Genomic DNA, 24825 nt, shown 5'->3' with positions numbered 1-24825 from the left:
TAACTTAATTAAAAATTTATTAATAAATACACAACTAAACAAATAAAATATCTACGGCGCTTCTTCGGACTCGAATTCTTTGTTTTCGTAACATTGTACTTCACTTTTTTCCTTATCAGCGGGTAAAACGTTAAAGTTGTTCCAAGGTTGTTGCTCACCAGATCCAAAAATTCCAAAGGATATGGCTCCAAGTAAATATATAGAACTGGCTATGTAGAACACATAGCGCCATTGGTCTACGTTAGTCTGAAAAGTAAGAAACCATTTTTATTGTGTATATTAACAATTTTATAACATTACAATATTTAAAAGGGTTTAAAAAATATCTCATTAGCTGTTAACAGTTGAATGGTAACATCTCTGTATAACGATGTTAATTGCAAGCAAGTACGAAGAACTTTAACATCTGATTAATAGGATTAGGTACCACAACGTTTGATGAATATGGACTCAAACTAAACACCGCAAAGACCAATTTGATGGTTGTCAGTAAAAGGCCAATGCAATCGGAAGTAGTAACAGCTTATGGTGAATAACTGGAGAGAACTAACAGTATCACCGTATCACCTACTTTGGTTGTAATCTAAATGAGAACTGGGACATGAGCAAAGAAATTAGAATACGTATAGAAAAGGCCAGAGCTGCATTCTTTAAAATTAAGAAACTTTTATGTGGAAACAACATTACTTTGAATCTGAAAATGAGACTAGTGAGAGGGTATCTACTGCTACTCTTTTGTACGGTGTCGAAGGTTGGACTTTAACAGATGCAGTTATCAAGAAACTGAAACCTTTGAGTGGATCGGAGAATCCTGCGAATAAGTTGGATGTATAGAGTTGTTCGTAACGAAGTTGTTTTGCATCGAATGGGAAAAGTCACGGAAGTCGTCAGAACAGTTAAAAATAGAAAACTTTAATATTTTGGCCATGTTATTCGACACCTAGAGAGATATAATATACTCCATTTAATAATACAAGGCGAGGAAGACGGAAGAAGCGGGCCAGGTCGAAGAAAAACGTAATTGCTTAAAAACCTGATAGAGCGGTTTAACAGATCTCTACATCCCTTTTCCGAGCTACCGTCAACAAAATTACTATAGTCAATTTGATAGCCAACGCTCGATAATCGAGCACGGTACATGAAGAAAAAGGTATCATCTCTTCATTTCTTCATCTTTTTATTACTGAATTTTCCTCCTCTGGCAGTAGCTTTTTATTTTATTCGAATATTCCGAATAGACCTGGATCCAGCGTACAAAAAAAAAGTTGATTAATAGCAAGCTGAAAATTTGTTAATAGCTTGACGGTGTCTAGTCGGACAAACTTTAATGTATCGGAACACTGGAACAAGGGAAGTTTTAATTGTGGAACAGTTTAAACATTTGGAACGCCAGATTACTAAAACATTCCATGTATTTTGTCGGACAGAACTTCCAATTGATTTGTTACCATTTCATTATATTTCATTATACTCTCATGCAAAAATCAGACTGGTGTTTATCACCAACTGGGCATTTTAATGAGTGGAACACGAAGAACATATCAAATGACAGGAATCCTCTTGGATAGTAATAGCAGTCTGATTTTTGCATGAGAGTTTAATGAAAGGGTAACAAATCAATTGGATGTTCTGTCCGACAAAGTACATGGGACGTTTTCGTAATCTGACGTTCCAAATTTTTAAACTATTCCACAATTAAAACTTTCCCTGTTCCAGTGTTGCCGTACATCAAAGTTTGTCCGACTAGACACCGTTAAGCTACGAGAGATGAATCAAATATGAACCGACCTTTGCTAGTAACTTTTTACTGAAATATAATAACAACAATTAAACAATACTTCATTTTTCTATACACATTCCTTTCTTCTGTATGCATTTTTCATAGTGGCTAGGGAGTTTCTACATTCTATTTTCATAAAGAGAATGAGGGAGGGTATCTAACCAATTACTCACGAATTGCTCCACTTGATTATCATCATCAAAACGCGCCCCTCCTAGTGCATCTTTTAACGGACTGAACATGTCCTAGTCATATGATGAAATATCAGGACTGTATGCATGATGTTCAACGAGAGTCCAATGGATTTCCGCTATTTTTTCTTATGTTAGGGCAGCTGTATGTGGTCGGGCGTTGTCGTGCAAGAGCAACACATCTCGTATAGGACATCGCCCGTGTTTTGGACCTATAGGCAGCTCTATCACGATCCAAAAGACTACAGTAATAAGCGACATTAATGGTTCGTCTCTCATGAAGAAAATCCAGCAACAAAACGCCACGATAATCCCAAAACAGTCGCTAAAACTTTGCCTGTAGACAAACGAGTTTCCGCCTTTATGGGACAATTTTTGCACGTCGTTGATGACTTTTGTTTTGCACCTCGTCCTTCACGAACTTGTCTATGCCAAAATTTCATAATATGTACTCTACAGTGTTGATTCCTCATACTGATTTTTTAATCTTCGCCAAATTTCAGCGGGACCAACATTTTCTTTTGCAAGGAATTTGATAACAATGCGTTGTGCAACCGAACATGGCACTACTCTCTCGCTCATCGCAATCGTAACTGATTGCACGTCATTAAGCCGGGTCCATACTATGTAACAAAACATGTTAAATAACAAAATGTCATAACTTGTTACAGAATTTTAAATAAAAATATTTTAAAACATATCCTAAAATAGAGGAGTACAAAAAAGGTGGTTTGGAAATAAACATAAAGAAGACCGAATATATGTGTATCGGTGGGACACAGCAGGACCTTACACTGGGGAATGGCGAAATTATTAAACATTGCGACGCATATAAATACCTTGGTATGACCATCACACAAGAAGGAAGCGTAGACCGGACGATAGAAGAAAGAAACAACCAGGGAAGAAAAGCAATTACCCTTCTCAATAGCATCCTCTGGGACCAGTCAATATCAAACAACAACAAACATAGAATATACAATACAATTGTTAAGAGTATAATCACTTACAGCAGTGAAGTATGGCAAATAAAAGAAAGATACAAGAGAAAACTTGAAGCAACAGAAATGGATTTCTGGAGGCGCTCAGCAGGAAAATCAAGATTAGAAAGGGTAACCAACAACAGAATTAGGGAAATAATGAATGTGAAACACACAATAGTAGATGACATTAGTACCAAACAGCTTAGATGGTATGGACACGTAGACCCCGCCTGAGTTGGAGAGAAGGCATAAATCGAGAAATGAGAGAAAGAGAATTGGATGAAGACCTTTGGATGGACCGAAGTGAATGGCGACTAGGCATCGGAAGACGTAGGAGAACGTTTTAAAACCGATATATATATATATATATATATATATATATATATATATATATATATATATATATATATATATATATATATATATATATATATATTTTAAAACACCTTGTTGTATAACAACAAGGTGTTTGTTGTTATATATATATATATATATATATATATATATATATATATATTGCATTTGCGTCCCTCGTGGCTTCTGTATAGTTTTGACTCTTCGTGACTTCCGATCAATATACAGCGTGTATATTAACAAGAATGATTCCATACAGTTAGCGCTCGCTTTGGCATCCGTTATACTGGCAACAATGTACTTATAATATCAAGTAAAATATTTAACCTTGGTCGTGTTTACGTGAGAATTTAGTTGAAGAACCCAGACAAATTCTATTTATAACTTTTGCCAACTAGGTGGTTTGCTCGGATATACGATAAAGATTTGCTGTAAATTCTTTGTTTTCGTTTTTATACTCTTAAATCAGGTTAGAAAAACATATTTCTTGGGTGTAGTTATGAATAATGTATTTTCTAGACTTTAAAATTTTCTATTTTATTTCGATGGAAGATTATGGATTTCGGAAGATTTCGATGGAATAAGTTATAATGTAATATACCTAATACCACTATATACCCTTGACAAATGTTTTTTTTTTAGTTAATAATTGTTTGATGAGCCTTTCGATAGGTTAGGTTAGGTTTACCTTAAATTTTATTTTGATAAATAATTAGTATATTTTCTCTCTCTCTCTCTCTCTCTTTCTCTCTCCCTCTCTCTCTCTCTCTCTCTCCCTCTCCCTGTAATACCTTCCCTTATTATGAAGTATTGGGCGCTCTTGCGTTTCTTAGCCAAAAATCAAAGATGGCTGATTTGCAGGATTAGCGCATTCTTTTCTGTTTTATTCTTTCGAAATTTGCTATACAAGTATTTTCCATTGCTCTGTTTCTCGCTCTTTGTTTGACTTCTCTTCATCTCAACGCCAATTCTTTCATGATCTCTTGTAACAGTTCTTCTCCAGCTATTAATATTTAGATTTTGGTTAACTGTGATATATCGCCTGTGTTCCAGATTTTCCTTAAGAGGAAACAGTAGCGATCAACAGGTAGCGAAAATGCGTTCCAAGATTGCGGCTGTAATTTTGAATATTTTTTCGAAATATTTGGCACACGTATTCGTAATATAATAAAGAATGGCGGTACAGAGCCCAATTTGAAAAATATATTAATATGTAGAAATTACTCTGTAATTAAATACAATATTAAAAAACGAGCCTGTACTGCCATTAAGAAGAACAAAAAAATACACTTCCTTCAAATAAACTTCTTTATCCGATGCCTAAATTTTGTGTAATTTTGGAACTACTAAAATTTTTTATTTCATTAGTAGTTCCAAAATGACACAAAATCTAGGCATCGGAAAAAAAGTTTATTTGAAGAAAGTGTATTTTTTTGTTCTTCTTAATGGCGGTACAGGCTCGTTTTTTTAATATTGTATTTAATTACAGAGTAATTTCCACATATTAATATATTTTTCAAATTGGGCTCTGTACCGCCATTCTTTATTATATTACGAATAGGTGTGCCAAACATCTCGAAAAAATATTCAAAATTAGAGCCGCAATCTTGGAACGCGTTTTGGCTACTTGTTGATCGCTACTGTATCACCTTAATGCATTATATGATTATATAATGAGTGCATATTGTGCCTTTACTATCCTTTTTTCTACAACTGCTCTACTAGCGCCTTTTTTCCATGATCGATCCCAGATATGTAAAGTTATCTACATACCTCCTGTATTTGTCTTCCTTTTATTTTAATTTTAGTTCCTTGGTTGCTGTTTTTTTTTTAAGTTTGGTTTTTTTTTGTCTTTATCTTCAGGCCCATTATCTTGGGAGTATTTTGCAAGCTTGTCGATCTTATTTTGCTTATGGCTGCTATGTTCGATTAGGGGACAAATGTCATCTGCGAACTACAAATCGTCCAACTAGTTATGCAATTTCCATCTAATACCTGTTTTATTATCGCTTATTTTCTGCATGATTCAGTCCGCTTTTATTATAAATATTGTCGGGGATAGCACACATTTTTGTTTAACTCCGCTTTGTATAGCTATATCTACTACCATTTTTCCCGCATGTTCTAGTCTGGCTCTATATTTCCTGTAAAATAGTCTGATTAAGTTGATTTATTTTATCGGTAGTCCATATAGTTTTAGAATCTTCCACATTTGTTCTCTGTTTATACCATCGAAGGCCTTTTCAAAGTCAAAGTGAAAGTAAACATGTTTATATTTTTTTGCCATTCACCAGCTTGTTCCAAGATAATTATAGAGTACAAGAGATACAGAGGTACAGGGACAAGATACGAGGTAGGTACAGATATAATACAAATGTGGTCGATAGTGGAGCATTTTGCGCGAAAACCTTCTTGGTTGTTTCTTAGTCTTAGTTTCTTGTCTATTTCTGGCTTCAGTCTATTCAATATGATATTTGACATTATTTTGAATGTGGCACTTAGCAGTGTTATTTCTCGCCAATTCTCGCATTTATTTAAATCGCCCTTTTTTGGTATCTTAATGGTTAAACCCACGTTCCATTTCTGTGGGAGCTCCTGGTCGGCCCATATCTTGTTAAAGAATTTGTGTAACATTTGTACTAATTCGTTTGCGTCCGCCTTTATTAAATCTATCGGTAGTTTGTCGCTTTCAGCGGCTTTGCCATTTTTTTAGTTGATTCAGTGTGTTTTGTATTTCTTCTTTGGTAATTTCAACTGTTCTAATGTTTATTTCCTGTATTACATTATCTCCGTCTATAGGTGGTGTTTGGAATATATTTCCTCGCAGGGTTCTTTTCACGTTTGTATTATTTTATGTTCTGATTTAATTATATTATTTCCTTGTTTATCTTTGATTTGTTTATTACTGTTTAGTGTTTTCCCTGTCAAATTTCGGATGATATTGTACTGTATTTGATAGTCGTTTTCTTGCGCAACTTTTTCTGACATTTTTACCATATGATTTACGTAGTATCTTTTGTCTTTTCTGGCTTGCTTTTTAACCGCTATATTTTTCTTTGTATTTCCTTTCTACTACTTTTCCTTAAAATAAGGTTTTTGTCACGACACTTGACCAGCCAGGTAGCAAATGGTTCTTTTAGAGTTATACCTATTACATTATAAATACAGAAAGTAAGAAAATGTAAAAAACATTTTTTTCTTAGAATTCATTTTTACATCGATTTACGTGGTTAAAATATAATAAAAAATTCCCGTCCCCGAGATGGGGTGGCAACCACCCCAAGCTTTTAGCGTACAGCGGCATGATATAGAAAATGATCCTTGGACTATTCCCTACCCTCGGTGAAAATTTCAAGTAAATCCATGCTGGACGAAAAAATTGCGAGCCAAAATGCTTCATTTTCTCGACTATAGAAGAAGGAGAAACAATCAGTAAATGTAACGAATATAAATACCTGGGTATGAAAATCACGAATGATGGAACACTGGACGGAGCCATTAAAGAACGAAATACTCAGGGCAGGAAAGCAATTAGGCTCCTAAATTCAGTACTCTGGGACAAGCAGATCAACAACCAAAACAAGAAAAAATCTATAACGCCGTAGTGAAAAGCATTATAACATACAGCTGCGAAGTATGGCATATCAAGGAAAAATCAAAACAAATGTTAGATGTCACTGAAATGGATTTTTGGTGAAGAGCTGCAGGAAGATCAAGAAGAGAACATGTCACCAATGAACGGGTACGAGAAATAATGAAGGTCACACATACAATAAATGACGAAATCAACGAAATAAACTACGATGGTTGGGTCACGTACAAAGAATGCATGAAGATAGAATCACAAAACAAGTGCAAAACTAGAAACCGCAAGGTAGAAGAAGAAGAGGTAGACCGAGAAAAAGTTGGCAGGCAGGAATAAACAAAGCCATGGATGAAAGAGGTCTGTAAGTAGATCAATGTGCGGACAGAGAGGAATGGCGGACGGCGAACGGGTATCGGAAGACGGAGAAGGTTATAAACCGATAATACAATAATAATGTAAAAGTACCAGCTTTTTAAATCCTAAAGTCTAGGGATGGTGCATGGCGGTTGTTGAACAAAAAACCGGGTTTCGGTTATACCGTTTTTTTTACTTACGGTTTAACCTGGCGGTTATAACCGGTCAAATAACCGGTTGTTCCAAAAACCGGTTTTCGTTTTTTTAATCAAAAGCAAATAGGTTATAATGTTACATTTATATTGCACTTTAGTTTGCTCAATTCTCCTCCCGAAAAATTCCCCAACCAATTCAACCAATAAAAATTTTCCCAGGCGCTTTCAAATTACCCTAAAAATGGGCGAAAGTACCCCAATCTCTGATTCGTCGCTCGTTGTAGACGGCTTCGGCGTATAGTGCGTTGTCAATAATTGGGATATTCTCAAAAATGATGATCCTACCCGATCTACCGAATGTCCCTTATATCTATCAAGTTTAGAAAAATATCCAAATGACTTATATTTTACTTAAAAATAAATTCGATAAACCAATTCATTATTTACTTCTCTATTGCCATCAAAAAATTTCAGTAGGTTATATTTTTTAATACGTTTGTAATACCTACCTTTTATTTCCTAATATTTAAAAATTACATATTGGAGATTCCTAATCGTATTTCGGTATTCACATTTCATACAAGACTCTCAAGTCTCAAGTACTCAAGTATAAACAATTTTTAGATGATGGTTGGAATATCGATTTCAAGCAGATCACTTACTTTTTTACGTAACTATATTATCATCTAAAACTAAATAACTATTCCCAAAATTGTTTCATAAAAGCTGATGTGACAATTTCGTCCAGTTCTCTATTAGTAAATAAAAGTTGAATTATGGTTGTTTGGGTTAATTACTTATTACTTCGCATATTATTTATAATACATATGATTGAGATCGAAGATAGATAGAAATTTCTTCATTTTTCTCTAAATAAATTTTTTTTCCACAGGTAACTTATTCGGTTTTTCACCGGTTATTACTTTAAAAAGAAAAAACCTGTTATATCCGGGACAAAAAAAAACGGTAAAACCGATTATTTCGAATTAAAAAACCGGTTTTAGGTTATAACCCGTAGGTTTTTCCCATCCCTAAATCGATTAATTTAGTTTGCAGTCAATACTAACAAAGTTATTCAAATTGTTTATAAGCCAAAAATGACTCTACTTTACTAAAATATTTTCGGAATGATAAAAATGACTTTTTATTATTTTTTTAAAAACTTTGAAAACATAAGTATTCTTTTTTCATGCGGTTTTCACATAGCAAATTTTTTATTTTTGAAATTTAAGTTTTATTTTGCAACTTCCGAAGCAACAAATAATTGTACCAAAATTCAAAAACTGACATTTTTGACCCTTATTTGCTAATAACTAAAATTATCGTCCGAACTGTAACGGACATTTTTATATTTATAATGTAATAGGTATATAGTATCCAAAAAATCCATTTGCAACCTGGCCGGTCAAGTGTTCCGAACGTATATTTTTGCCTTATTTCCCTGGAGTACAATGTGTCTCCGGTTATCCATTTCTTTTCTCTTTTTTTTTCATCCCTATAATTTCGTTTGCAGTTTTTGCATAATATCCTTGAAGTTCTTCCATATTTCTTCCACTGTTTCCTCATGTTGGGACACTGCTGTTCGGTTTAATTTCAATCTTTTTGTGAATTAGATTCTTGTGTTTATTTTCCGGTTTTTGTCTTTGGCTAATTTAATCTTTATTTTGACCCTTACTTCAAAGACGCATGTCTTTGATATGTTTAATTGCAGACCAAATATTTGATTTTCGTTTTCAACCAGTCGTGTAAGATCAATCAGCTCTGATTGACTATTTGCAAGAAGGGCTGTGTCATCTGCGAAACGTAGGTTGTCTATTTTATGATTATTTATTGAGATGACTTTTTCCCATCCTTCAAGTGCTCTTCTCATAATATGCTCTTCATATATGTTGAATAATCGTGGAGATAGTATACATCCCTGTCTGACACCCTGTTCTGGATGAAATTCCTTTGAAAGTGTGTCAAGCACTTTAACTGATCCAATAGTGTGTTCGTATAGTTCAGTTATAAGCGAAATAAGGTGTTGTGGTACGCCTACTTCTTTTAGTATTTGCCATAAGTGTCTCCACTTGACCCTGTCGAACGCCTTACGATAATCTATAAAGCATATGTACAGTGGAATATTAAATTCCCTATATTTTTCGATTATCTGTCTTATATTCAACAGGTGTTCTTGAGTAACTCTACCTTTGGTAAATCCAGTTTGCTCTTGTGGAATTTCTCTTTGAAGGAATGTTTTTAGTCTCTCATTGATTATATTTAGTATTATTTTACTGGCATGTGATATAAGAGAAATAGTTCTATAATTGTCGCATTTATGGAAGCTGCCTTTTTTATGAATTATTGTTATTGTAGATTTTGTCCAGTCTTCAGGCCATTGTTTAGAATGCCATATTTGGTTACAGAGTAGATGAAGTAATTTTACGCCAGTTTCTTCTGTGGCTTTGAGTATTTCTGCTGTTATCATATCTGGACCTGGTGCTTTATTATATTTAAGCTTAATGATCACTAGCCTTACTTTATTTTCAAGTATATCAGGTTCTCCTTCTACTTCATCAAAGATTTGGTTAACAGGTTCTTGGGGTTAATCATCTTTATATAGGTACCTGCAATACGATCTCCATGTATCTGCTATATCTTCTCTGATTGTTCTCAGAGTTCCAGTGTTGTCTTCAATGGCCCAAGTTCTGGCTTTGAAGTATCTTGTTAAGTAGCGTATTTTTCTAAATAGATCTCTCGGCTGATTATTCTGACCATGTCTCTCAATTTCTTTGCATATACTTTGATAGTACAGTTGTTTATCTGCCTTGCATATTCGCTTTACTTTTTTATTGAGGTTTCTTAAACTAGCTTTTTTCCTTTCACTATGCATACCACTTTGACAAAGATTTCTTCTATTCTCAATGATTTGAAAGGTTCCATCTGTTATCCAGTGTTTCCGTTTCACAGGATTAGGTGTTGTTACACAATGTTTAAAAGTCTCCCATATTTCTTGTGATGTTCCGTTACGAATAGAGGGCATTATTTTATGTAATTACTTCTTGGAGAAGTTCGTCCTGCGTTTTTAGTTCTATCTAATGATCTATCTGATTATATCTATTATACAGGTGGTGACATTATAATTGATATATTGTAGTATGAGAATAGAAAAATTATATTATTAAAAATATTGTAATAAATAATTATATCTATAAGCGAGGTTCCTATAGCCTCTGCTACTTCTCGCATTTCGACCGCTATCTTTTTCTGTCCATCCATTTGTCTTCTTTGATGGCTTTATCTCTCATGATGTACTGTACATCTTCTTCCCAGGTAACTGAAGGCCTTCCCCTTGTTCTTCTTTGTTGTGGTATGTAATTTAAAGCTTTCTTTGGCCATCTATCTTCATTCATTCGTTTGACGTGACCATACCACGCTAGTTGTCTCGTTTCAATTCTATCTACACTGGAATATACAGTTTTTGTCCTCCTTCCTGATGCGATCTTTTATATACCACACGCTCTCCTTAGATAATCTATTTCTACTACCTACTTCTATTCTCTTTCTATCTTTTTTTGTGATCTGCCAAACTTCTGCTCCATAAGTCATAATATGCTCTACCAAGGTACGATAGATTGTCGTTTTTTGTCTTATCTCTTTAGACCATAGTAGAGAGCTTAGAATGTTTACCGCTATTTTGCCCTGCTGTGTTCTGTTTTCGATGTCTCTTTTGCCTTCTTTAGATAATATAGATTCGAGACATTTATATTCTTTAAATGTATTTGTTGTTCTAATTTCTAAATCTGGATCTCCTAATAAAGAATTAAGAATTAAATTCTAACACTTCTATAATATGTTACAATTGAGCAATTAGACTACCAGTTTCGGCAACTGGTTATGATAAATTCATCAATTTTAATGAACATACTTCTTAATTGTTTTTATTCTTGCAGTAAAAAAATACACTGTTAATTATACAAAGAGAATATCATTAATCTGTCACAACAATAATTGTTTTAACATACTACAATAATCATTTATAAAAATATCCGAAGTCTAAATACCAACATTTGAGGTGGCAACAGCGTAGTAGAAGCCATGAGGACATTAACTGAAATATACGGATTCCGCGACAACCTTAAAATGAATAAATATATATTTGGACGTCATCAAAACCGTTAAAGTGATTTTAGATATACAGCAAGCGAACGTGGCGCGCCTGACGGCAACTGCCTCAAGTAATGTGTATATTATTATACAGATAACGAGTCTGAGGACATCCGGCCAATATTTTGTTCAAGCATTGTAGGAAGTGGTACCTTTCACCTGCGATAAATTTTAGAGAAAATCCTCGTGGCAACCGTATATCGGAGTCCACGAAGACCTGGACGCCACGAGAGACTACAGTTTAACATGGGGGGACGTCATGAGATGCTAAAAATAAATATATATATATATATATATATATATATATATATATATATATATATATATATATATATATATATGAAAATTACTAAGTTCTCGGGAAGAACCGCGTTGAGAATTTATAACTCGATTGAGACCTCAGTGCCGCTTGACCGTTCTCCTAGAGAACAAGACACTACTGGTACGTCACGAGTGAGGGGAGTAGGCAGATTGAGACCCCGAACTCGAACGGAACCATACCCCTCTTGATAATGGCTCCAAAAAGGGTGCCGAAACGTCGAGTTATAAATTCTCAACGCGGTTCTTCCCGAGAACTTAGTAATTTTCATTTACCTGACCGCGGAAATCTTTCCGAACATATATATATATATATATATATATATATATATATATATATATATATTTTAAAACACCTTGTTGTATAACATTTTTCTGATTATATAGCATGTTTTATGTTATCCAACAGTTGTCGGTAAAAATCAAAGAAAGTTATAAAACATTGTTGTAAAACCGCATCGCCACTGATCTACATTTAAAAACATGTTATTGAAACATTCCTCTCTTCTCTGGCTGGCATAGTTCACGAGCAGCAACGATTTTAATCATATCGCCCTGTTCGTTCTTGAGTGATTTTTCTAAATTTTCCATTTCTATATTCACGTGGGGTTCTTTAAGCGATGGAATGGTCGAGAGAACTGACTACTCATTTAATTGAGCTATTTCGTGAGCAACGAGTATTACGGGACCCTACATTTATGGATTTTAAAAATCGAAATAAAAAACACGACGCATGGACTGAAATAGCCGCAGAAGTGAAAACAGATACAAGTGAAGCTGAAAAAAAAAATGCGTATGCTGATTGGGCAATTTCAGCGAGAATTGAAGATATTTTATATACTGCCTAACCTACCAGCTTTTCACCTGCAAAAGTTATGCGCATTTTGTTGTTTTGTTTTTTGTTATAGAGTCTGGATGTTTTGCTATAGTATAACAAAGTTACATAACAAAGTGGTACAACAAATTTGTTGTATAACTTTGTTATTAACATGTTTTGTTATGTAATCTGGACCCGGCTTTAGAGAGCATGCGGTAGCGCGAAGTCACACATTAGACTCCACCACAGGACTAATTACTAATTTAGACATATTCACCAGTTTATGCTAAGCGGGGACAGAAAGGTCGGTTCATATTTGATTCACCCACGTATTAACAAATTTTCAGCTTTCTATTAATCAACTTTTTTTTTAATTAGATCGAAGATTCGATCAGAAACATTCGCGTTTCAATAGTGAGGCTATTTCGTATCTGTATACATTATATAATATTTATTGAACTTACTTCTTCGGTAACAATATATCCTGTTAAGGTTGGAGCTAAAATGCCAGAAATAGTTCCAAATGTATGTGCTAGCCCTCCGATAATGCTTCCATATTTTTGACTAAGATCCAGAGGATTAACCCTAAAAAACCGATAGAACATTTTATGTTTTTTACAAGATACAATGATACAAAAATTTCGTACAGTACAGATTGGGTACATGATACAAAGACGCGTCTTTGTACCATGGATTGGGTACAGCACAATTGTTCAAAATACTAGATATTTATAATGGTGGTATACAACAATCGCTAAAAGAAATAAAGGACTACTTTTTACTAGGGTAAATGAAAGCAATATGATAGTACTTGTATCGAAAAAAAAATACCTAAACTCTCAAACAATACTTTAGAATGTAGAAGATATACCACACTACAAAAAACCTAATAGACGTGTCTCTTAACCTGTCTGGTTAATCGAAAACGTGAAGGCACGTATCCACTATGTTCGCGAACTTCTTGCACCCCCCGCTCCCTGCAACTGCTCTAATGGATATGACATGCGCTCCACTACATATAAACCGCCACCTATTGGAGCGCCAAGACGGAGCGGGAATTGATGCACGGTCCAGGAGCGCCAACGTATCTACTATGTGGAGCAGTTGCAGCAGCGCGAAGCGCAAGAGGAGAGCGGACATATCGGATACGTGCCTTAATATACTAATAAGAAATAATATATTATACAGCAACGATTCTTTGTTTATCTGTGACATAATACTCAGCTTCAGTGTAGATTTAATCTGTTCTATACATATCTTGTTGAGAAGGCTGTAAATGACTCGTTAAAAGTAATTTCGGGATGACCAAAAACCAACTTTGTAAAAAAAGTTGCAGCTGCAGCATATTTGGAGAAAAATCCTATCGAATGTAGAAAAAACGAAGCAGACAAGAGACTCAAAACACATATTAGTCGGTCCATTAAGACAGCCCTAAATCCTAAGTCCCATCGAAGTTTAATGCAGTTGAAAATTCAATAAAACACTGTCCAGAATAGTTACATAAAATTTTAATAGGAGTGCTCACCATGCTACGTGAGAGTGATATCTACGGAAAATCTGCCATCAGAAGAAGAATTGCTGTACCCTAATTGGAGAATTAGACATATTAAAAGCAGATACAACATGATAAAACAAAATCATTAGGGTGATGTTACACAGAGAATTAGAGATGTGTCATGAGCTACAAGAAAACCAACATCGCTTTAATTGCCCCAACGTGGATAAGGTCCAAATCTGGAAAAATCTAAAAAAAAAATAAAAGAGCCGTCCGTGTGGCGAGGTTAAAGAAATTGGTATTTTTGTTTGAAAAATAAAATTATAAGTTACCCATATGTAAGTATGTAAGTATTAACAATTATATTCAATAAAAAAGGTAACCTACGTAAAAACAGCCATAGGCAGACCTCCCAAACCTACAGCCATAATAAGGCAAAAATTGCTGCCAAAAATGGTTATCCAATGGACGACGAGCACCATAAAAATGCTCTGGACTAGCAGTCCTCCAACTACTAGAATCTTTCTCACATTGGTAGTAGTAATAACTCGCTTTGCTTCGATGTAATCGGAGAACCGTCCAGTGAGCTGAATTAACACAGACATAGCCAAATATGGCATAGCTGATACAAATCCTGCGTCTTTGAGATCATAGCTTAGACAATCTAAAAAAATAAATAAAAAGGCAAATTATTAAAATAGTACATTTTAGTACAATGTATTAATTGAACTAAATCTATTCATCACTATTCACTAGATATCTGCCGGAAGCAATAACACCAACTCAGTGGCATAACGCAGAAATTATCATACATAAAAAAGGTGATTCTACCGACCTCAAAAATTACAGGCCCATAAGTCTACTTAGTCCTGTCGCCAGGGGGGGTACAACGGCCTCCTTAATTCAGATGGACTTACCCAAGTTTTTTTATGTGTTTTGATCCGTAGAACACGAATTTTTTGGGTAACAGTTGATCCGGATGTCGATAAGATTGTTATAAACAAAGAACTTGAGGAATTAAATAACAGCGATTTTTCGCAAAATAAAACATTTTTTTGTATTTTTTGGGTGATTCTAAACAAAAAATGTTCCTACAAGTTTTATCGTAGGATGCATAGTTTTCGAGATAAACGCGGTTGAACTTTCAAAAAATCGAAAAATTGCAATTTTTGAACCCGAATAACTTTTGATTAAAAAATAAAATAGAATTTTGCTTACTGCATTGGAAAGTTCTAGCCAAATTCTATCGGTTTTGATTATTTTCATTGCTAAAAATTAATTTTTTATTGTTACACAAAGCTATAAACACATAGTGTTTCTTGTGCCCAATGCACGCGTTTTAATGTACGTAATCTACGTAGAAATTGTCTGTATGCGCGCCTACTCGTTCGATTTTAAATGAGAAATGCATTGAAAACATCATTCAAGCACTGTGTATATAGCTTGGTTTAACAATAAAAAAAAAATAATTTTTAGCAATGCAAATAATCAAAGCCAATAGAATTTGATTTGAACTTTAAAATGCAATAAGCAGAATTGATATTATATTTTTTAATCCAAAGTTATTCGGGTTCAAAAATTGCAATTTTTCGATTTTTTGAAAGTTCAACCGCGTTTATCTCGAAATCTATGCATCCTGCGAAAAAACTAGTACGAACATTTTTTGCTTAGAATCACCCAAAAATATTCAAAAAAATGTTTTGTTTTGCGAAAAATCGCTGTTATGTAATTCCTCAAGTTCTTTGTTTATAAGAATCTTATCGACATCCGGATCAAATGTTACCCAAAAAATTCGTGTTGTACGGATCAAAATACATAAAAACAACTTGGGTAAGTCCATCTGAATTAAGGTGGCCATCTGAATTGTACAAAAGTAATTACGAAGCTATTAGAAAATAAATCGGAATTTTATCACCCAAGGAGAAAAGCAGCATATTAGGAGCACATACTTAGAAATCTCTCGTTTATTGAGGTTCATCAAATTGTTCGAGAGTTTTTTATCAATATTCTTGATAACTTGCATAGTCTTGATTTGCTCTTGAGTGGCTCTACATTTCTTTTGACAATTCCTTAACAGCCATTTCCGAACCTCGTTTCTTGTGACATCTCTGCTGATGCCACAGAATGGTTCTAGGTCTATAAAGGTTTCTCTCGAGCCCAGTTTTGCCAACAAATATTCTAGTTCATTCCCATGCACACCTTTATGACCCGGCACCCATATTAAAGACACCTTATTATTTTTTGCCAGATTGTTGAGATCTTTGTAGTTCCTGACCCATTACGATTTGGTGAGTAGGGCTTTACTGCCAGACTAGCTGCTTGTCTATGTATATAAGCATTGATTATCTTTTAATTAATAAAATGGAAGAGAGAGAGATTAGGGTAGAAAATAAAATAGATGCTATATCAATCGAACTCAATAAGCTAAAATTAGAAAATGAACTGATCAAAAAGGAAAACCTGGAAATCAAAGAGGAGATGAAATTGCAAGAAAGAAGAATCGAGGCTCTAGAAAAAGAAGTAAGAAAGAAAAACATTGTGATACATGGTGTAGACGAAACAACAAATGAAAATAGAGCAATCCTAAAAAATAAATTCAAAGAAATAACTAATAAAATGAACATTTCAATAGACGAAAACGAGGAGATACAAGATATCTATAGAGTAGGAAACCAAAATAATAAAAGCAGGCCAATAAAAATAGAACTTAAACATGTGTCGAAAAAAATAGAGATACTAAGCCAAACACGCAGACTCAAGGGCAGCAAAATATTCATTACGGAAGACTACTCAAAAGAATACCAACAGAAAAGGAAATTTCTAATCCACCAACTGAAATTGGCTAGAGATAAAGGTTACAGAGCGTTCCTAAACTATAACGGGCTCAAAATAGATGGAGAAATATATACCCCGGAGCAGTTGGGCTACAAAAATGATAACAATGGAGAAATTCAACCTGAAAATGGAGCAGAGGAACAAAAAACAAAGGGGAGAAAAGCGAGTGAAAGATCCCCAGGAAACGAAATACAGCAAATACCAAAATCAATAAGAACAGCAGAAGGGGGAGCATATAACTCAAAAAACTGAAAACACAGGCACCAAAAACTGCAAAGATACTAGTAAAAAAGACAACGCAAATGGAAAAGGACAACGAAAATAATGGAAAGGAAACAACAATAATAGGTACTTGGAATATCACAAGTCTTTATAGTAAAGAATTCGAATTGACAGAGGAAATGAAAACATACGGCATTGACATCCTAGGCCTGAGTGAAACGAAGAAGAAGGGAAGAGGAAATATGAGATGTGGCGATGGTTACAAGCTCTTCTACTCAGGTGTACAAGAAATGGAAAGAGCAAAAGAGGGAGTCGGTTTTATAATCACGGATGATCTGAGTGGGAGAGTTGTAAAATACCAAGCAATAAACTCTAGAATAATTACCGTAAGTATAAAACTAGACGAGTTAGTTAGCATAATACAAATATATGCACCAGTCGAGGGCACAGAAGAACAGAAAATGTCTCAATTCTATAGCGAACTCCAAACAGCTTTAGACGAAGTGAGAGAAGATACTGAGAACATAATTATTATGGGAGACTGGAATGCTAGAGTTGGAAATGACATCAACAAGGGACTTGGAAGCCTTGGGCGGTATGGAGAAAAAGCTGAGAACAGAAATGGGAAGAAGATGATACAATTTTGTGTAAATAACGACTTAAAAATTGGAAATACATTCTGGTATCAAAATATGGAGGACAGATACACTTTTGAAGCACAGGAAAGAAATGCCAAAAGTCTAATAGATTACATCGTGATTCCTGCAGAAATGAATATTATCAAAAATATAAAAACAGAAAAATTTGCAGAACTTAATACTCAACACAAGCTACTCGTAGCCGAAATGACTACAAAGAAAAAGCAATATATAGTCGATAAGTCATACACTAAGATAAATATTAAGAAGCTGAAAACAGAGAAAGAGAAAAGTGACTATAAACAAGAAATATATGAGGAATTGCAAAGAATGGAGCTGGAAAGAGAGCAATTGGATATGGAAGAAAGATGGAAAATACTAAAAGACACACTATATAAAACAGCAGAGAAAATTTGTGGAAAAAAGTCAATAAATAAATATCATAAGAGAACAGAATGGTGGAGTCAAGAACTAAAGAAAATAATAAAGGAAAAGAAGCAAGCCTGGAAAAAATATCAACAATGTAGAAATGAAAATAACAAAGTAGAATACATGGAGAAACGTAATAGAGCAAAGATAGCAGTAAGGAAAGCGAAAAATATGAGCTGGGAAGAATTCGGAAAAGAATTGGAAGCAAATTACAAAACAGATAACAGAAAATTCTGGAACCGTATAAAGGGTCTAAGAGGGAAAAAAGGTAGGGAACAGTATGGAATCAAAGATAAAAATAACCAATTGAAAATAGAGACTACAGAAATAGTAGAAGTATGGAAACAATACTACGAAGATAAATTCAAACACGAAGAAGTAGAAATATATGAAGCAGGAAGAAATAGACCAGAACTGGAGGAGGAAGAGGAACCAGAGAGTATAAGGAAGGAAGAACTGGAAGAAGCTATAAACAATATTAAACTTGGAAAAGCGGCAGGAGAGGACCAACTAGATCCAGAAATGATAAAATGGATGGGTGAAAAAGGAGAGGACTGGCTATTACAGATATGCAAGGAAGCATGGAGTACAGAGAAAATCCCAGATGACTGGAAGAAGAACATAGTTCTACCAATATACAAAAAAGGACAACATAATGAATGCGAGAATTATAGAGCAATATGCTTGTCATCGGTCGCCTTCAAGGTATACACGAGAATTATAGAGAAGTGTCTAAGATCAGTGATAGAGAAAGAATTGGAAGACGAACAGGCTGCATTCAGATCAAACCGTCAAACAAACGATAACGTCTACATCATAAGAAATATAATAGAGAGACAATGCCGTAAAGGGAATGAACTATTTCTCATGTTCGTCGATCTGAAGGCGGCATTTGATACGATAAACAGAGAAATATTGTGGAAAATATTGGAGAGCTATAATATACCAAAAAAGATGATAAAAGTCATAAAATCTATATATATGGAAGTAGAAGGCCAAGTACAAATAAATGGAGAAAGATCAGGCACTTTTAAATGGGATAAGGGAATTAAACAAGGAGATGGACTAAGCCCCCTCTTGTTTATAATAGTCATGGATACTTTAATCAAAAATACCAAAGATCAAACAAGAAACCTTCAATACATAGTAGGATATAAAAACTTAAATGCAATAAAGATCAACTCCCTTCTATACGCTGATGATATAGTTCTAATCACAGACACAGTAGAGAAAATGCAGAAACTAATAGATATTTGGCAAAAAGAGATACATAAATTAAAAATGGAAATGAACCTCAACAAAACAAAACTTATGATAATAAATGAAGATGAGAAAAGAGAAAGGAATACTAATATAATAGTAAGGGAAAAAGTAATAGAACATGTATCTACTTTTGAATATCTGGGAAATATAATAACAGATGATGGGAAAACGGACTTGGCAATAAGTAATAAACTGAAGAAGGCAACTAGCGTGTATTACCCTTTAAATAATACAATTTTTGGAAAGTCAGAAATAAGCAACAAAACTAAACTCAGAGTATATAACAGCATAGTAAATCCGATAATGACATATGGGGCGGAAACATGGATTGTCCAAAAGAAACATGAATCAATGATAAACGCGACGGAGATGAAATACATGAGAAAAATAGCCGGAGTTACGAAGTTTGACAGATTCAGAAATGAAGATATAAGAAGAGAGTTGGAACAAGAACCGATAATTAGGAAGATCGAAAACAAACAATTAAGCTGGTTTGGACACATACAACGAATGGAGCAAAATAGACTTACAAAGAAGGTACATGAAGCCAAAATGGGAAACAAAAGAAAAAAGGGAAGGCCGAGGAAGACATGGATGGACCAGATCCAAGATATAGGTGAAAGGAGACACATCAGTATGAGGGATATGAAGAACCTGGCCACCAATAGAAGCAATTGGAAGAAGTGGATAAAAGGCGGAACCCGACATCCGACGCCCTGAAGGGCACTAAGGATTATGAGAAAGAAGAAGAAGATTATCTTTGTTTTGGGTCTCCATCCATGATTAATCAACGCAGGCCACCAAAGCAAAAACTTCAGCGTGGAACACAGTTATATGTATATACTTGGCTGTAAGATTTATTATACTTAGGTACATGTCTGGCCAAAGACTCTTGATCCAGTACTATGGGCAATTTTAGATCCATCAGTCAATCATGTTCAATCCCCATTAATATTTAGGACTATTTGTTCTCTACATAGTATAATTATGTTAATGTTCTCAGTGAAGGTTAGTTCTGGTGTCTACCTATCTGAGTTTACCATAAAGATAGATTCCTTAAGGTGGATCTCTTAATCTATCCTTTGTAGTGATGTACGGTGAAAAACGTTAACCTACACACACGTTACTCCCTCATACATATCTCTCACAATCTTTACACAAAGAGTTCCTGAGGTATAGATGGTATATATTATATTTCTGTAAACATACATCTAAGCTAGAGAAAATTTCCCTGGAAGATTTTGCGATTTTGTATATATTTTGCGTATTTCGACTGAATGTTTTTGTCTTTGGTTTTTACCGTCATAGTAAATGACACTTTGGTGAGCCGCCATACAACTGGAAAAATATACACATTGATTTTGTCAGTCAGTGTGTTTCGAGTTTGTATGTAGTCATAAGTGAAACAAGTGAAGGACAAAGTAAACGAAGAAAAGGGAATTTGATATGACCAAAATATTGAATATAAAAAAATTAAAAAGCAAATAAAAACAAAAACAGTAAAAGACAACAGGTCATAATAATTTCTATAAACAATCTTTTAAACAAAGAAGTTAAATAAGGTAGTAAAACAATGTTGGCTAAAACATTTAAAATAAACTTACATTTAACGAACTGTGGCAAATGGCTCAACAGAGCAAAGAATCCCCATGCCTTGCACGCCACTGATATGGTCAATGCCCATACTGGCACAGACGTTAAGATGCACCACCAAGGAATCACAAATTTTTCTTTTGTCGAATTTTCTTCTCCGTTTTGTGTGATATAAAGTAACTCCGCCTGTGAAATACTCGAGTCTTGGGCTGGTGAGTTCGATGTAAGCGTAAGCCAGAGAATCGTCCATAAACATCCAAACAGTCCTAAAAAATAATAATAAAGTAAAGAGTAAATTTATTTGTATTTGGGGACTTGACGAAAGCTTATGATAAAATACCCCCATGTAGACTATGACAAGTATTGGAAAGCTCATATATTAATATTACACTTGTGACTTGTGAAAGCAATCCAACGATTCTACAATGATTTTCAATTAAAAATAAAGATTAACCACCAGTTCTCCGAAAATTTCGTGGCAAGTTAAAGACTAAGATAAGTCTATACATAGATTACCTCCAACATTCTTTTCAACATATACTTGAATAAGACACTGAAAAACTTAAAAACTTGAGGAGATCCTATTCTGCAATTGGTATGCCACTAAACGACGAAACATCTTAAATAATTACATTTTTTTTAATTATTAAAATTTTTAACTAAACTAGCAACAATAGGTTATTTAAAACGGGCGGGTGTATTTTCCTCACCAAAATAATTTTTTACCTGCGTTTGGAAGGGTATGCCACAGGTATTTTCCTCACCAAAACCGAAATGGTTCTTTCAGGTAGATTTTACTAAAAGGCATTCAGGGAATTATTTATCTACTATAAAATTACAGTAGGTACCTATAATAATAATTAGTTAATTGATTATAGTATTTTATTTTTAGTGTAATTTTGACAAAAATGGCATATTTTATAAAATGAAAGTTTTAAGAAGTGAAGAAGTGTTCTGGAGGTGTAATAAACCAACTTGTAGTGCAAAATTGTTTTCTATTGGTGCAAATTTTACAATATCTCGAAGTAGCCTACACCATAATCATGAACCAGATCGTCAGAAGATATATCTAAAAATTGTTTCTAACTCTTGTAAACGTAAATCCGAAGAGAATATAACTGAAAAACCAGCAAAAATTATACGCCAAGAGCTTGCAGGTAATTTGACTGAAACAATTACTACGATTGATGTCAGTTACATAAGAAAATATATTTATATATTTATCGACGAAAAATGATGCCTGGTCAACCTCCTTCCAATATTGATGAGGTTCAAGAATTTGTGAAGAGCTGTGCTCAAAAAACAACCAGGGGGGAAAATTTTCTCTTTATAAACTGTGTCAAAAGTAAGATAATTGTATTTAGTTGTGAAACAAATATAAGACTTTTAGCCACATTGAATTTTATACAGAGAGGGTAAAAATTATGGATTATTCCAAAATGGACGATTTTGGAAAAAAATTCCGAAACAAGTTGGTTTTTATTTTTAAATTAAAATTTTGTGGTATATATTTCATACTAGTCACGTTTGATAGCTCATTTGAAAGGTAAAATAATTCTCTATTCAATAGTATAAACATTAACATCATTATTTATACAGGGTGAACAAAAAAATAATTTTTGAATTGAATTAATTGACGCAGAAAGAAGAATGTAGGTATGTACTTTATTTAACTCAAAATGCATTGTAGTGCTGTCAGAGTAGCAAGTAGAAAAAAATGTTTATTTTACAAATAAACATTTCTTTTCACTTAAATTAAATCTCAAACAACCTCTCACCTGCCTCTTGGCAATTCGAACATTTAATTTAAGCGAACAGCAATGTTCATTTGCCAAATAAACATTTTTTTCTATTCTCTGGCAGCAATATAATGTATTTTGAGTCAAATAAATTAAATACATTCTTCTTTTTGTGTCAATTAATTTAATTCAAGAATTATTTTTTTGGCCACCCTGTACAAATAAATATGTTAAATGTTTATATTATTGAAGAGAGAATTAAACACCCTTTCAAATGAGCTACCACACGACCCCTATTTCTATTTAAAAAAATTATCGACTACGTGATTACGTTCAGATGGATGACGTCACTAGTATGAAATATAGGCCAAAAAATTGTAATTTAAAAATAAAAATCGACCTGTTTCGGCATTTTTCTCCAAAATCGTCCATTTTAGAGAAAATGAATTTCTTTCATAATTTTGCCCCTCTCGTATGTATGGTACATTTCTTATTGTACCACATATTATTTGCAATTATTCACTAGTCTTGGGTTAAGTAATGGGCATTATATCTTTATTAGATATACTGTTTACTACCAAACAAAAAACAAAAACTTACAACAATTTTTTTATTTATTAAAATCAGAAATTTTTAAAGCTCTCAAAATTGAGTTTGGGGGCGTTCAAGTATTACGTAACGCAATTTTTGAAGATTTTTGACCCCGCCCTCCCCCTATGTAACGCACCGTAATGGGGCGTTCACGTATTACGTAACGCAATTTTTGAAGATTTTTGATCGCCCCTCCCCCCAATCAATCCTAGTAAAATTTTTGTAGATTTTGAAAAGGCTATACATAATGCAATCATTCAAACGTGTCCGAACACTGAAATACATGGTTCTAGATTTCATCTACACCAAGCTTGGTATAGAAAAATTCAGTCTCTTGATTTAACATCAGAATATACAAAATGATTCTGAAGTAGGTAAGTGACTCAAACAGACTTTTGGCCTTACATATTATATATAAAACCAGAAGACGTATTAGATCGTTTTGTGTTTGATTTAATGTCATGCAAACCAGAAAATGAAATTTTAGATAATATGTTGATTATTTAGTTGAAACTTATGTAGACGACAATACCATATTCTCCCCATATTTGTGAGCAGAGGCAAATTCTTCTGTTATTCGTACTACGAATGCTTGCGAATCTTTTCAGTCGCATTTTAGTTCATCGTTTTATAATACGCATCCATCCATATATAGGGTGTCCCAAAAGTAGTGGAACGTTCGAATATTTCGCGAACTAAACATCGGATCGAAAAACTGAAAAATACGTGTTCAATCATTTTCAAAAATCTATCCAATGACACCAAATACCAACCCCCACTACACCCCCTGGAGGTGGGGTGGGGGTAACTTTAAAATCTCAAATGGAAACCCCTAGATTTTCTTGCAGATTTGGATTCGTTACGTAAAAGTAAGCAACTTTTATTCAAGACATTTTTTCGAACTGTGGATAGATGGCGCTATAATTGGGAAAAACGATTTATCCTGATACCATAGGTAAATTATAGAAACGGTCTAATATCTCGAGAAATACACTTCCAAATGAGAAACCAAAAAAACACGTTTTTAATATTTTTCGAAAACCTATCGATAAACACCAAAAATTACCCTCCAACCCACCCCCTGGAGACGGGGTGGGGGTAAATTTAAAATCTTAAATAGCAACCCCCACTTTTTATTGCAGATTCGAATTCGTCATGAAAAATTAAGCTACATTTATTCGAAACATTTTTTAAAATTGCTGATACATGGCGCTAATAAATCGTATTTTCCAATTAAAGCGCCATCTATCAACAATTCTAAAAAATGTTTCGAATAAATGTTGTTTAGTTTTTCATGACGAATCCGAATCTGTAATAAAAAGTGGGGGTTGCTATT

At 34.0% G+C, this 24825-nt stretch overlaps 1 protein-coding gene across 1 annotated transcript in view; it reads right to left on the bottom strand.

The window, feature by feature from the left end:
• The window catches only part of LOC126881671 (vesicular glutamate transporter 1-like), a 55005-nt gene continuing 30180 nt past the window's right edge, over nt 1-24825 (bottom strand). Inside the window, exons 5-8 of the mRNA XM_050646063.1 lie at nt 21171-21425; nt 14567-14843; nt 13149-13269; nt 1-246 (exon numbers count right to left, since the gene is read on the bottom strand). Of these exons, the coding sequence (XP_050502020.1) occupies nt 52-246; nt 13149-13269; nt 14567-14843; nt 21171-21425 (848 nt within the window). The 3' untranslated portion in view covers nt 1-51. The remainder of the gene's footprint in view (nt 247-13148; nt 13270-14566; nt 14844-21170; nt 21426-24825) is intronic.

Source organism: Diabrotica virgifera, chromosome 3 (assembly GCF_917563875.1).
Source record: "Diabrotica virgifera virgifera chromosome 3, PGI_DIABVI_V3a".
NCBI classification, from domain to species: domain Eukaryota; kingdom Metazoa; phylum Arthropoda; class Insecta; order Coleoptera; family Chrysomelidae; genus Diabrotica; species Diabrotica virgifera.
Note: the sequence above shows the minus strand (reverse complement) of the source record. Positions and strands in the feature narration are given on the sequence as shown.